The following is a 13,718-nucleotide window of genomic DNA, read 5'->3' on the forward strand; positions in this document are numbered from 1 at the left end:
GCCCCCCCCGACACCGCCCCCGCCGCCGCTGCCGCTGCTCACGCACTCCGAGTCCCTGGCCTCGCTCCCCGAGGCCGGGGCGCTGCGGGCGCGCGCCCGCCGGCCGCCGGCGCGCTCCAACCCGCGCGCCTGCCGTCCCGGGCCTCGTCGGCGGGCGCCAGTTTCCGTCTCCGGCTCCGGGCGCTTCCGGTCCTAGACCTGCAGGTCTATGCGGTAAGTGTGTGGGGATCGGTTTCCCTGCTGGGGACAGCCAAAGTGTGCTCGCCGAGGTAGGTTGGCCCCAGCCTCGGTTTCCCCTCTGCTGATATGTGCCGTCAAAGGTTCTTTCTTGGGAGAAGGGCTTGGATGAGATGCATGTGGTCATTCCCTCCACCTGGAGGCGAGGGAAAGGGGTGCCTGGAGTTAGTGACTCTGTTCGTGGGACCCGCGTGGGGGATGCTTGGGTAATCTAGAGCTCATCTATCCCATACCCGTCACACCCTTGAGCATACTTAGACGTTCCCTCCCTGGGCAGATGGTAGAGCTCACTTCTTCTGGCTTTCCAGACTCACAGAGTTCGAGCTGGTTGGCCCTCCAGTCCCCTCAGTTTACAAATGAGACTGAGATCTAGAGAGGGGAAATGACCTTCGTAAGACCATACAGCTGGTGAATTGTGGGACTTCGGTAGAATCCAGGCGTCCTGGCACAGACAGTGTTCCTTCCATCATGGCGCATTACAGATTTCATTCTCCCTCTGTCTGGGAGGGGGCTCTGATGTATTTCTTCCCTTAAGTCCTACGGTGATGGACCTGATCTTAGTGTTCTCCCAGGCCTATGGGCTCCGTTACCAGGATCACTTTCTTCCCCAGGGTATACTACAAACCTCCAGATGTTTATCTGTGGGATTCCGCAGAGAATGAGTCTTCCATCCTCTTTTCATTGGTAAGCCACTCTTCCCAACTGCTCTCCCACCATCTACTGTCGTCATGTCTACCTTACTCCTCAATCTGGATTTTGGCGAACCTCCCCCAAAAAAGGCATTAGAGGGGAATGCCAAGCACCGACAATTTGTTAAGAAGCGGCGGCTCTTGGAACGGAAAGGTTTTCTGAATAAGAAGAAGCAGCCCCCTAGCAAGGTGCCTAAGTTGCACTCAGAACCTCCAAAGAAAGGGGAAACTCCTAGGGTGGAGGACGCTTGGAAGGCCCCTCCCCTTCCAAAAAAGAAGACGACAGTGGCCTCCAGCAGTGGGTCAGAGCAGTCCCTGGACAAGAAGGCTGCAGTGCCTTGGCTGACCCCTGCTCCTTCACAGAAGGCTGGTTCTGTTGTAGCTAAAGTAGATTTGCTGGGGGAGTTCCAGAGTGCCCTTCCAAAGATTAAGAGCCACCCACCTCGCCCCCAGAAGAAGGGCCCCCAGAAGAATCCTCCCCAGAAGAAGGCCCCCCAGAACTCCACCCAAGCTCATTTAGAGAATAAATGCTCTAGAGCATCCCAGAAGATGCCAAAAAAGATGGTGGCAATTGACTGTGAGATGGTGGGCACAGGACCCAAGGGGCATGTCAGTTCCTTGGCTCGATGTAGCATTGTCAACTACAACGGAGATGTGCTTTATGATGAGTACATCCTTCCTCCCTGCCACATTGTGGACTACCGGACTAGATGGAGTGGTATCCGGAAGCAGCATATGGTGAATGCTACACCCTTCAAGATTGCTCGGAGCCAGGTGAGAGGCATGGGGCGTGATGGTAGCAACGAAATGGGTGAGGAGAGGTCACAGTCCTTTTTCAGCAAAGGATATCATCCAGAGAAGGCGCCCAAGGATTGTGGAGGGAGAGTGGGAGGGAGTGGAATATCAGATGAAGAAGAAGCCTTCCTCTGGGGGTAAGAAGTGGTGAAATGAAAGTCCAGAAAGTTACAATTGGCTGGTGTAACAAACTTCATTAGCAAAGACCTATTTTAGATTTCAAGTGGAATCCTGATCTGGTGAACTGGGAACCTGCATAGAGAAATAACAGCCAGTGATAGAGCAGCAGGCATGAGTGCCAGGGGAAAAGGGCTCAACTGGGGGATGCCGCGTAGTGTTGGAGCCTAGGGTTGAGAACAGAGAGGTGGAAAGCGCTTCCCAAGCGAGAAGTAGCCTGTGGAAAGTGTTAGTGGGAGGAGAGGGCAGGATGTTGACAGAAGGAACTGGGGCATGTTTGTATAACTAGGATAGGTAGCCTGCAGTGAAGGGGCTAGAAGACACAGGCCTGGGATGTTGGGGTTCTCATCTCAGGGAACAAACCTACTCATTGTAGCCCTATGCTGAATACTGGGAGCACAAGTGAACCGGAAGGAGAGTGAGCAGTAGAGGGGAGGGGAGGAAGTGAAGGAGAGGGAGAGGGACCTGCTTGTCTTGAGAGGCCTCCAGAGGGCGCCCTTGGTTTACATCTTTGTAATTTTAGCTCCACATTCTTTGCCTTCTCCCAATACACTCTATTCCAGTAATTCCTTATATTCCAGAACAGTCAGCTGGAAGAGATGAAGTGGCTGGTTTTTAGAAAGAACTTGAAGAGTTGAAGAACATCCTGTGCACCAGGGGCACAGTGAGCAAAGGCTTGGGAGAGGCAGAAGATGGAGTGGGTCTTAGACGCCTATGTATTGAGGTTAATGCAGAGTAAAGGGGTGATTGGCCAGTAAACCACAGGTGAAGTCAGGAGCAGCTAAATACCCAGTTGATTGGCCTTCGTCTGGTTTTCATCTTGAATCACTTCCCCAGCACCCGAGCTGGGGTATGAGACTAAGGTACATCCAGAAGAGCCTGCCCCTTCTGAGGGGTCCTGTTGAGAGGCCATGCACTCATTCCAGGACTATTGCTCTTGTTCCCAACCTTTTTGGAACCTGATTTTAGGAATGGCCTTCAGAGCCCCTGGCAGATTCTTTGGTTGTCTTCAGTGGTAGTATGTCCTCATGCTTTAAGATCCTGAAATGGTGAGAGGTTATTTGGTGCTAAGCCTAGTGTGAATAAGGTTGCTGCCTAGTTGGTAAATACCCTCTGGTTATGAGCAGGAGGAGCTATAAAGCAACAGGACTGACTTTGTATTAAGGCAGCACAAGCGTGGCTCACCTGATCACTTCCCTCTGCAGCCTTAGTCTGTAAGCGATTCTTACCTTTTATGGCTTGTAGGCCTTTTGAGAATCTGATGAAAGCTATAGACCCCCCCCCCCCCAAAAAAAAGCTCATATACATATCTATTTGCATATAATTTGGGGCAGCTTACATTACCTCCCTGGAGCCCGTCTTTGACTTGGGTGTCCTAGCCTTGTGTCTAAGTCCAGCAAAATGATAATGGTTAAAGGACTTCAAGTAGCAAGCTAGAACTGAACTAGATAGTTACATGAACATCTCAAATGCCGTGTGATTTGGGACTGAAGGCAAATTAATGTGTCTTTGGGGTGGAACTTAATGAGAAGGTAAAGAACCCCTGGTGTGTAAGTGTGAACAGGGTTATACCATGGGAAATAACCTACTTTGAGCTCAGGGAGAGGAGTTGGATTTCAAGTCAAAGAAAATTTGTGGGAAAAGGCGTTTCAAGGATGAGGCGGGTGGGCAGTTAGTGAGAAGAACCTAGAAGGATGTTGGCCATGTCAGGCTTTTAGGATGCAGGGCTCCACCTGTGAGTCCTCCTCACCACCTCCTCTCCCACGCCTATTTCAGATCCTGAAGATACTCACAGGGAAGATAGTGGTGGGGCATGCCATCCACAATGACTTCAAAGCCCTTCAGTACTTTCATCCCAAGTCCCTCACCCGCGACACCTCCCATATCCCTCCCCTCAACCGGAAGGCTGACTGCCCGGAGAATGCCACCATGTCTCTGAAGCGTCTCACCAAGAAGTTGCTGAACCGGGACATCCAGGTAGCGTCTCCCCAAATGCTGCCGGGCTCTGGCATGTCCACTGTGGAGGCTCTCCTTGCTGCCTCTCTTCAGGCTCTGCCCCCAGAATGCCTCTGGTTGTGGAGAGATCCACGTGGGCTTCTCTGAGGGGAAGAGCTTTAGGCTAAAGGGCACAACAGTCTCTGTATGTAGGGATAACAATTCCTGTTCTCTACTGCACGGTGTTCCAGAAAAAAGCCTTGAAGTGCCTGTAAACCCTAAGAATAGAAGAAAGCAGGTAGTGATGGTAGTGTAAAAGACCACATAGTGGATGCCAGGACCTCTGATGTATTTCACATGTTTGGCACTCAAAGAAGGGGTGGCCTGCCTGGCAGGAGGCTGTGGACACATGTCATATGGAGAGCAGTTAAGGAACTGGGCAAGATGAAGCACTCAGAAAGCCTGTCTATGATCTGGTATGTCCTGTCTCTACAGAATATAGAGCAGTATGACGTACGTATGTTGCCACAGAAAGGATTGAGGCAGACAGTAGCATAGGAGTTGAAGCCCTGAAATTAGATAAGGAGTAGGGCCCCACCAGAGTTCCACCTTTGCAGCCCACTAACTACAGAAGCAACAGCATGTATGGGGTTTGGGGGGAGCCAGTTGGGAAGGGAAGAAACAGTCTCTTGTATCGTCATGCTCCTCTCTTCCTCCCTCATTCAGGTTGGGAAAAGCGGACATTCCTCTGTGGAAGATGCTCAGGCCACCATGGAGCTGTACAAGTTGGTTGAAGTTGAGTGGGAACAGCACCTGGCCCAGAATCCCCCAAACGACTAGCGGCAGTGGGGACACTGGTGATATGGGGAGGCAGAGGCAGCATGGCACCTAGGAGAAACAGCAGTGGACCAATGGACAGCTCTAATAGTTCCACACCTTTGGAAGCTAGAGTTGTTGGGGAGAGGGAGGCCCTACCCCACTCATAATAGCCATTGAAATTTCACCTCAGCTGCTGTGTTCTGTGTCTGGTTAAGTGTCCCATGGAAGGAGGAAGCCTCCATGTCAGAACCCAGCCCTATACTGTTTACCTCTTAAATGGTGCTAACCGCCGGTCCCAGGGTGCTTTGACCCAGTTGAGCCTTTTGACTTTCAAGGGGCAGGGCATACTGGGAAATGTAGTTTCCCAAACTGCCTTATCACCAGGGTGGCCATGTGTCCCATTTTATGCCTTTTGTTCTCAAGAAATTAACAGCATCTTCTTTCACACTCACAAGTATTCTGGTTGGATGATAAACATATGGTGATGTTATGTATCACACACTCTGCTGTTGGCTTAGTGTCTACATCTAGTTGTGTCAGGATGTCACCTGTTCTTCCCACCTCGACTTGCAGAGGAGCCATCCCTGGTGAGGTTTAGTTCTCCTTAGGGTTATAAGGTGGTAGAGGTGAGAGAGTGTGGCTTGGAAATCAACTTTTCTGATTAGGACAGCAGTCTCTTTCCTAAAGTAATAGAAGATTTATTTAATTTAGAGCCCACTTGGTAGGATAAAAAAGGATTTAAAGTGTTTTAATGGTTTTTAATCTACTTTGCTAAACCAAGCCTCTAAAAACTCAAATTATTCCCTTAATAAATTTTTATAATGAAAGAACAATTGTGTGGTGTTTTCTTTTTAACTTCATGTTGAATAGCTTTGTCACAAGGTCTTGTAGGGCTGCGATTCTGTAAAGGGGGTCCCACGGTCCCTGTGGATGGCGCTCACTGGGCCCTTGTTTGCTGGAAGTCGTCAAGAAGCGCTGACCAAGCCTTTGTGAGTAGCCTATGTGCTCTGGTGCCCTGTCCTCGTCCCCACTACGAATCACCTAAAATGACACCCAAGACATGTGAATACCCTCACACAGAGGGTATGTGCCCAGGAGAGTGAGGCAGAAAGTGGGCATGCAGCAGGGACAGAGCTGGAGAGAAGGAGTGCTTGGTGATGCCAGCCTGGTCGCTCCTGCCAGCTCTTCCTTGGGAAGGTGAGTCACACAGGTCTGACCTTGTGCTGGGGTCACTGCAGTCTGTCTTGAGAGAATGCAGACTCTGTGTATATACCAGGACTTGTGCCCTCTTGAGTGGTTGGTTTGGGTCCAGGGGCCAGAGTCATAGTCATGAGTGCCTATAGAAGGGAATTTCCTGCAGCCAAACCAGACGTGGTCTTGCTATTGTGTCCTGCGCTGCAGGATCCGCTTGCACAGGCAGCTGTCGAGCTCTAAGCAAGTTGGGACCTGTTGAGCCCAGCATATGTAATGTCCGTGACACTTCACAAAGAGTTGCCAGACACCTTTTCACAACCCTAGGTGGGAATAATCTGGGAAGGCCACACCAAAAACTGGAAATACACATGAAAGCCAATCTTAATTACACTGTGATCAGTAATCTAGAAGATAACTGGAAAATTCTCATTTGAGTTCAGTTTTTAGGGTAGCTGTTGGCTGAAACAAACCTGGCTTTGTGTGTGTCTTGGTAAAGTAGCAGGTTGCTTTTATGTTCCCATACCCTCAACCCCCACTCCCCGTCCAAAAGCACCTAGTCTCAGTCCAGTGTTGGAAAGAGCTCAGTCTTACTTTCGCTCACCAGGAAGAACCTGGGGACCAGAGGACCTTGCAGCCATTTACTTACTGTTTCCTCTCATCACACTTCTGGTCAGAGCCCAGCTTGCCCTGCAAGGGTGCCTGGGAATCCCCTGTACTTCAATCCCCTTCCTACTCTGCCCCTCTTCCCCTCTGTCCCCAGGGTCCTGGCTTCATCCAAATGACGGCTGACGAGTCCCATTGCAGATTGCTGCCCGAATCCCAATCAGCAAGTCCTGTTTTGCCTTATTAAATCTAAGGGCCTTCAGAGTGGAGCATATGCGTGACAAAACAAGCTCTTCTAATAATATTCATTCTTTTCATAGCATAATGCTGTTTTCTAATGCTAAGAGACCCCCTGCTGCAGGTGAGAATGGGAAAGGGCAAGGAGTGTGAGAACTGTATCCTGCCAAACAGACTCTTGATGGTCTAAAACTTCGTTTAACAAAGTGCTTCTTGAAAGGGGAAGAGGGAGTGTGTTTTGAGATTTCAGGTGATAACCCTGCTTCTCTCTCCACCCTTGAGAACCACATGTCTAGTGAAAGCTCCAAGGAGGAATCATTTGACTCCTAGTTTAACAGATAATTACAGCTGACAATAGGAAAGATCAACAGTACTGTAATTATGAACGTGCCCCAAGGCACATTAGCCCAAGTCTAAGTTTAGAGAGACAAATGCCCATGTCTGCAATACGCCAGGTGCATCTATGAATATCCTACGTCTACAGTCTGTGTATTGTTCACAAAGCGCCTCCACTTAACCCTGTATAGAGCAAGTCCCCCAAACAGCTGACAGCATAACAGCAACTTACTGGGTTTCAAGTCTGATGTTTCCACTTAACTAAATTTGTGACAGTAAGTTATTTTGCTGCTTGGAGCCTGGGTGATTCTAGTATCAAAATCCTGAAATTCATTTCTTTTTGGTGAGAAAGGCCCTAAGCTAACATCTGTTGCCAATCTTCCTCTTTTTACTTCAGGAAGATTGTTCCTGAGCTAACATCTGTGCCAATCTTTCTCTACTTTTTTGTATTTGGGATGCCACCACAGCTTGGCTTGATGAGCAGTGTGTAGGTCCGCCCCAGGATCCGAACCTGCGAAGCCCTGGCTGCCAAAGCAGAGTGTGCGAACTTAACCACTACACCACCAGGCCTGCCCCCTGAGATTCTTTTCTAACCTTGATGTTTAATTGATGGTTGCTGTCATTAATAATAACAATGACGACCATTCATTGAGCACTTTTCTGTGCCAGGCATTGTGCTAAGCCCTTTCTGTTCATTGTCCCATTCTCTGTAAGGTAGGTAGTGGTATTCTAATTTAACAGTTGAGGAAACAGAGGCTCACCAAGGGTAAGAAATCTTCCCCAGGCCATGTAGCTGGAGGTTGGCAGTGCTGGCACTCAGACCTCCCAAGTCTGCCTGTCTGAAGCCTCTGCTCTTAACCGCCACCCTACTCTGCTGTTAATACAGCCAAGTGGCATCTGGTGAGACTTGGAATTCTTCCACTCAAATATGTATTAAGCACCTGTCATGTGCCAGGCATTGTGCTAGGCATTGGGGAAATGACACTGCTTCTGCTTCCCGCTTGCTTACAGTAACCTGAAGAAGAAAAACCAGTAAACTAATTTCACTGCGCTGTGGCAAGTGCTGTCCAGAGTCACTGAAGGATTTAAAGCACCGGAGTGATGTGATAAGATTGGTGTTTTAGGAAGACAGTGCTGGCAGCCAAATGGGAGCTGGGTTGGAGAAGGGCCAGAAGATGAGTTCTTCTGTTTGAATAATTTGGATGAGCAACAATGGAGGCTGAATCAATGAAGTAGGAAGATGTGTATGAGCATCACTGAGGAGGTAGAATCAGTAAGACTTTGAGATGAGAGCAAGAGGATTAAAGCTCATCTTAATATTTCTGAATTACAGTGAATAGACAGCAGGGGCGCCATTTACCAAGATAGAGAATATGGTTGGCAGAAGAGCAGGTTTTTGAGGAAGATGACTTAGGTATTGATTGGGTGGACTTTGAGCTGCCTGAAGATACCCAAATGGAGATGTCCAGCTGGCGGCTAGATATAGGAGACTGGAACTTAGCAGAGTACAAGAAATCTGGGGCTGGGAGCTAAGGCTTAGAGACAACAGTGCAGCAGTGGGAATGGAAGCCTTGGTCTGGGATGAGGCCTTTATATAAAAGTATATAAAGAAGAGCGAGCGGAAGGTCAAGATCAGAGTCTGGGGAAATACCCGTACTTACAAGCTGCTGGAGGAAGAGAGGCCTAAGAAAGGGCTATCAGACAGGTAAGAGGACAACCAAGGAGACTTCCCAGGAGGGAGGAGGTAGTATCAAACACCAGGGAGATGGCCAGTAAGATGAGAGCAAAGAAAAGGATCTGTTTGTGGCAGCAATTTGGTGCCCTTCTTCCAAGCAATGCCTGTGGTGGGGGTGGGGAGGGTGGCAGAAGCTCCACTGAGATGGGTTGGAGAATAAATTGGAGGTGAGGAAGGAGAGAAGTGGGTGTGGATGGCTCTTCCTTGGCTCTGAAGAGAAGCAGATAAAGGTCAAGTGAGAGGTCTGAAGATGCTGATGGACAAAGCCGGTAGAGCATAAGGTGGCTGAGGAGCGGGCAGATGAATGCTACAGTGGATCCTGAAAGAGAAGGGGATGGGAGCCTGAGCTTAGCTTAGCCAGCAATGGGGACACCTTGTTTTCTGGAAGAGAAAGAGGAAAGGGTAGGACAGATGGATATGTTCCTGGCTGGCGGTGGAATAAAGTGGTTAACATCTGGTGACCTTGATTGCTCATTAAATCGGAGGCAGAATGCTCTGCTGAGTATGAGGGGGAAGCCATGGGGACAGAAACTTGGAAAAAATAGGGACAGTTTGGAGCAGCCACTGTCTCTCACTGGAGAAAATGGGAGAGTGACCTGACTAAGAACACAAGGAAGGGCCTCTGAGGTCAGAACCTGAATTTGCAGGGGCACTGCAAGCTGGTTGTCATGTTTTTTTCTAGCATGATTGTCAGCCCAAATATAGAAGCAGAGAGTTTAATGGTTGGGATTGCATGGGCTGCAATGGGAGGACGGTGTGATCCTGGAGGCGAGGGTCTGAAATGAGATGAAGACGAAGTTGTTGGACCCCTTGGAGTCAAGGGCCTGAGAGGCTAAGCTGTTGAGTAGGCGTTGGAGGCCCAGGGTGGCAGGCTGCAGGATTAGAAACAGGAAGACTGGGAGCCTGAGAGATAGATGCAGCAAATAAGAAGGAGAAGATGCAATAAGCACATGGCATGAGCAGTAAAGAGCTGAAGGCAGGGGATTTCTAAGAGCATGGCTGAGGCATCACTGAGGTACGTGAATAGCTCTGAGAAATCCTAACCAGCGGTCATGACCTCAGCCCCAGCTGTGTTAGTCTTTTTCAGACCTGATTTTTGTCAAAGTCCCTCTTTCATGCACTTATCAAGGACAGTTAAATAAATGATTAAATCAAGAACAAGAGCACTAATGAAAGACACAATCTAGTATTTCTTTCAGCCTTAGTAGGCATTGATTTTGGTTGAAGTCATTCACACTTCATTCATTTGTTCGAGAAATATTTATTGAGCCCCAACCAAGTGCCTGACACTTGGGTGCCACCCAGCAAAGTCGACATGGACTTCCCTTACAGTGTGCGGGGGGTGATAGTGATATGAAGGAAAATGAGGGGATAAGGCAGGTGGACATGTACATGAGATTTTAGATGGGCTCTTCAGGGAAGATTTCTGAGGAGGTGACATGTGAGCAGAGACCTGAAAGAAAAGAGGAAGCAAGTCATGTAAATATCTAGGGGAAGAACATTCCAGAGAAAGTGATAGGTGCAAAGACCCTGAGGCAGAAGTTTGCTTGATGTATTCAAGGAGCAGCAAGGAGGCTGGCATGGCTAGAACAGAGTAAGCCAAGGGGAAAGTGGTAGGAGATAGGTCCAGTGAACAGGGGGAGATGTAGGCAGATACTATAGAGTCTTATGGGCCATTGTAAGGACTTGGCCTTATATCTGCACAAAACAGGGAGCCATTGCAGGGTTCTGAGCAGAGGAGTGGTGTGAACTGACTTATGTTTAAAGGACTCCCCCTGCTGCTGTGAGAGGGAGAGAATGGGCACACAGAGAACCAAAGTGGAGGCTTTGGCTGTAACCTAGGCAAGAGATGACAGGAGCTGAGGCAGTGGAGGTGGTAAGTGGCCTAATTTGGGACAGATTAACTTTACACACATGGATGATCTTTGATGTGGTTGATCCTGAATAAATGATTAAATCAAGGCCCACACCTTCGGTCTTTCAGCTCTCCTCGGAGCTTCTGTACACAGCGGCCCACCAAAGAGTGCTCAGGGAGTGCATGTGCCCTCTGAAGTGGGGGGCCCACGTGTGGACAACATGACGTTTCTGCAGACTCTGGGCAGACAGTCGGCATCGTGATCTCTTTCAGGCAGTGACTAAACGGGTGACATCTAGTGGCACTACTGAGGGGGGGTCACGGTGAGTTGGGCCTCTCCCCCCACCAGCCCCCACTGCCCCAGCCCCTGGCCTTTGTGCACTGCCGCACAGGTCTTTGTTCCACTCTCCTCTCTGCCCTCCCCTCGCTGAGCTGGGCTGACTTACTGGTTTTGTTTCCTTCTTTAGTAGGTATGCTTCTAACTTTATTTAGGGACACTATCAACCCTATGCTTTCTTTGAAAGGATGTATATAATGCATAGGATTTTGAGGTGGGGGGACAGGCAGAGGGAGAGTGTATTTTTAAAAATTTGGCATGGAAAGACAAGCACACCTTACTCCTCTTCCAGGCTCAACCAAATTCCATTCTGAAGAGTTTAAGAGCAAAGCTTTGGAATCAGACAGACCCAAGACAGCACATGGAAAGCTCTTGCACATGGCGGGTGCTGTCATGCCACTCCTCTCCCAGGCCTGGGCACTGAGGGCGGGGCCCTGTGTCTGTGACCCTGACCCCTGTGTCACAGTGCAGAGTGACACCAGGAACCTACGTTGTCTGGCATCCTAGGCCAGAGGCGGCTTCCGTAAGGCTGGGCCCTTTACTCCCTTCCACCCTGTGGAATCCTGCCCGGTCGCTTCTTTGGAAAGATTCCATGAGAGGAATCCAAACCATAAGCGAAGGAGGAAGGAGGCACACTGCCCCTGCCCTGAGAGCTGGGGAGGCAGAGGGAGCCCACGCCCAGGACTGACAAGGAGGCAGAGGCAGATAATCTAGCCTGGCAGCTCGAGACCTGAGGTTGGGGCTGGGTGTCCCGGCTGGGCTGGCGGAGTGGGTAGATCTGGGAAGCTTTCCCGAAGGGTGGGAGGCTGGAGCTGGGGTCTGAGCAAAAGGGCCCAGGCTGAGGAAAGGACAGAGTGTTCTGGGGGCTTTCTTCTAGGCTATAAACCCCCTCACCCCCTCCATACACACTCTCCACTCCAAGGCAGGGACTACCTCCTCCCAGCTTTGGAATCATTTCTCTGGGGTTCCTGGGAGCAGAGCACCAGGGGGTCAGGGAGCTTATAAGAGGAGACTTGGCCTACAGAGACTGCAATGCCCACATGCAGCGAGAAAGTTCCCATGAGTGTTCTGGACTTGGGATGGCTCCCACTCTAGGCCAGTTACTGTGAGCTCAATGGGAAGACTGACTAACCAGAAACCCAGATCATCGGGAAACCTGGAAACCCGCCACTAACAGTCACAGAGCTCTGGGATTTAGGAAGGCATGAGACTGTGGTGAGGAGGATGGCAGGTGCGAAATCCAGGAGCTACCGGCTTCTTTGATCCCCAGGGACAGGTCCCTGTGGACCCCCAAGTGCCAAAGCTCCTCTTGGATGTCTTTGCCAGGTTGGTGGAGGAGACACAGGCAGGGGAGGAGGGGGCTTTGTCAGGGCAGTGCGCCCTCAGCCTGGCCAACTGTCATTCACAGGCGCTAGCCCAGTGCCCTCTGGGAACCCGGGCAGGCTGGGGGGCCCTGGTGGGTGGAATGGGGTAGGGGTCCAGGGCAGGGGGAGGCGGGGAGACTGTTCTGTCTCTTTTTTTGACAGCTAACATTTTCCAGAGCTGGCGCCTGCGGGGGAAGGAAATCAGACCTTCCCACCTCACACATCTTTTTCCCATTTTGTTTGCTCTGCCCAGGGAAAGCCATTAGGGCTAGGTCAGTCTGGGCCTCCCCCACCCGCCCATCTCTCCAGCCCTGCTATAAGGAGGGATGGGGGTGGGGGTGGGGGTCATTGGAAGGACAAGGCCCTAGCCTGGCTAAGGGGCCAGACTCTGAACTCTTGTACCCCTTCTTAATTCCCTGCCCGCTCTAGATGGGAGAGTGGGGGCAGGGACCAGGAATCTGGGCTCCCAGGGCCCTCCCTTACTCTGCTCAAATCCCCCTGCACCTCTGATTCTGTCTCCAGGAATTCTGTTCCACTGGCCCCAAGGAAAGCTGAGCCTGGTCTGGTCTGCAGCCGGAAGGGCCCTGGGGTTGGGAAGCTGGTCCTTATTACCCAACTCCTAGGGCTCCAGCCTGCTCCCTGGAGCCACTAGCACAGCAGGTTTCCATAGGCCCCTAGGAGCCAGGCTGGGGCCAAACTACTGGGTCCCACTGTCTAGAGACAGTAGCTGCATTTGGGGGCTGGAGAGAGGAGGGAAATGGGAACACTAAGGAGCCTCGAGGAGGCACTGTCCCCAGGGTGGCTGACCTCCTTCCTGAGGTTGACCCATCAGTCCTTACCCTGCCCCCTCAGGGACAGCAAGTCCAATATACTCTTTCTGTCCCCATCCAGGACCTCAAAGCCCAGACCTGGGCCCCCTCAGTCTCTTCTCTGGGACCTCGCCTTCTCCCCTCCTTTCTGCCTCTTTCTTCTTCAATCCCAGAGTCTGGTTGTCTGGCCCAGTGCCCACCTTCTGCAGTTCAGGCCAGAGGAGGAACATAGCACCACCCAGTCTGCAGCCTTGCTGATTTCTTTCTTCTTCCAGAAACTCCAGATCATCTCAATGGGCAGAGGGATTCTCCAGGCCCCTAGCTCTGCTTCTATTTCCCATCCTCAATAGGTGGGAGAGGAGGCATCTGGGAGATGACTTGGGCTCCCCAGAACCTGTCTTGGGCTAGACTGCAGGCTGTTCATCTTTTCCAGGGCTAGCCACTGTCCCCAGGCGCCATGCAAACCCAGCTATTCAGCCTGCCAAACTTGTCACGGCTACAGCCTTCCTTTCCTGATGTGGGCTGCCAGGGGTTAAGGGGCCAGAGCAGGGCAGGGGTCAGGAATGGCAGAGGGGTCTGGCCCTAGTCACTGGATC

The 13,718-nt window shown here is 50.8% G+C and overlaps 1 protein-coding gene across 2 annotated transcripts; it reads left to right on the forward strand.

Moving 5' to 3' along the window:
* Window positions 1-75: 75 nt before the first annotated feature.
* On the forward strand, window positions 76-5,476 carry ISG20L2 (interferon stimulated exonuclease gene 20 like 2). Of its 2 annotated transcripts, none has more exons than XM_046681978.1 (4): window positions 76-213; window positions 849-1,700; window positions 3,675-3,875; window positions 4,560-5,476. In XM_046681978.1, the coding sequence occupies exons 2-4, from the start codon at window positions 966-968 to the stop codon at window positions 4,671-4,673; spliced, it is 1,050 nt and encodes a 349-aa protein (XP_046537934.1). In that variant the 5' UTR covers window positions 76-213; window positions 849-965; the 3' UTR covers window positions 4,674-5,476. The 2 variants fall into 2 exon arrangements, with proteins under 2 accessions (XP_046537934.1, XP_046537936.1); XM_046681980.1 differs by lacking the exon at window positions 76-213 and adding an exon at window positions 233-269.
* The last annotated feature ends 8,242 nt before the right edge of the window (window positions 5,477-13,718 follow it).

This window comes from Equus quagga, chromosome 13 (assembly GCF_021613505.1).
Source record: "Equus quagga isolate Etosha38 chromosome 13, UCLA_HA_Equagga_1.0, whole genome shotgun sequence".
Taxonomy (NCBI): Eukaryota; Metazoa; Chordata; class Mammalia; order Perissodactyla; family Equidae; genus Equus; species Equus quagga.

Coding starts and splice junctions, on each gene's coding strand:
- ISG20L2 (XM_046681978.1), top strand. CDS start 966: ATGTCTACCTTACTCCTCAATCTGGATTTTGGCGAACCTCCCCCAAAA. Junction 1,701..3,674: donor TCAAGATTGCTCGGAGCCAG/GTGAGAGGCATG, acceptor CGCCTATTTCAG/ATCCTGAAGATACTCACAGG. Junction 3,876..4,559: donor TGCTGAACCGGGACATCCAG/GTAGCGTCTCCC, acceptor TCCCTCATTCAG/GTTGGGAAAAGCGGACATTC.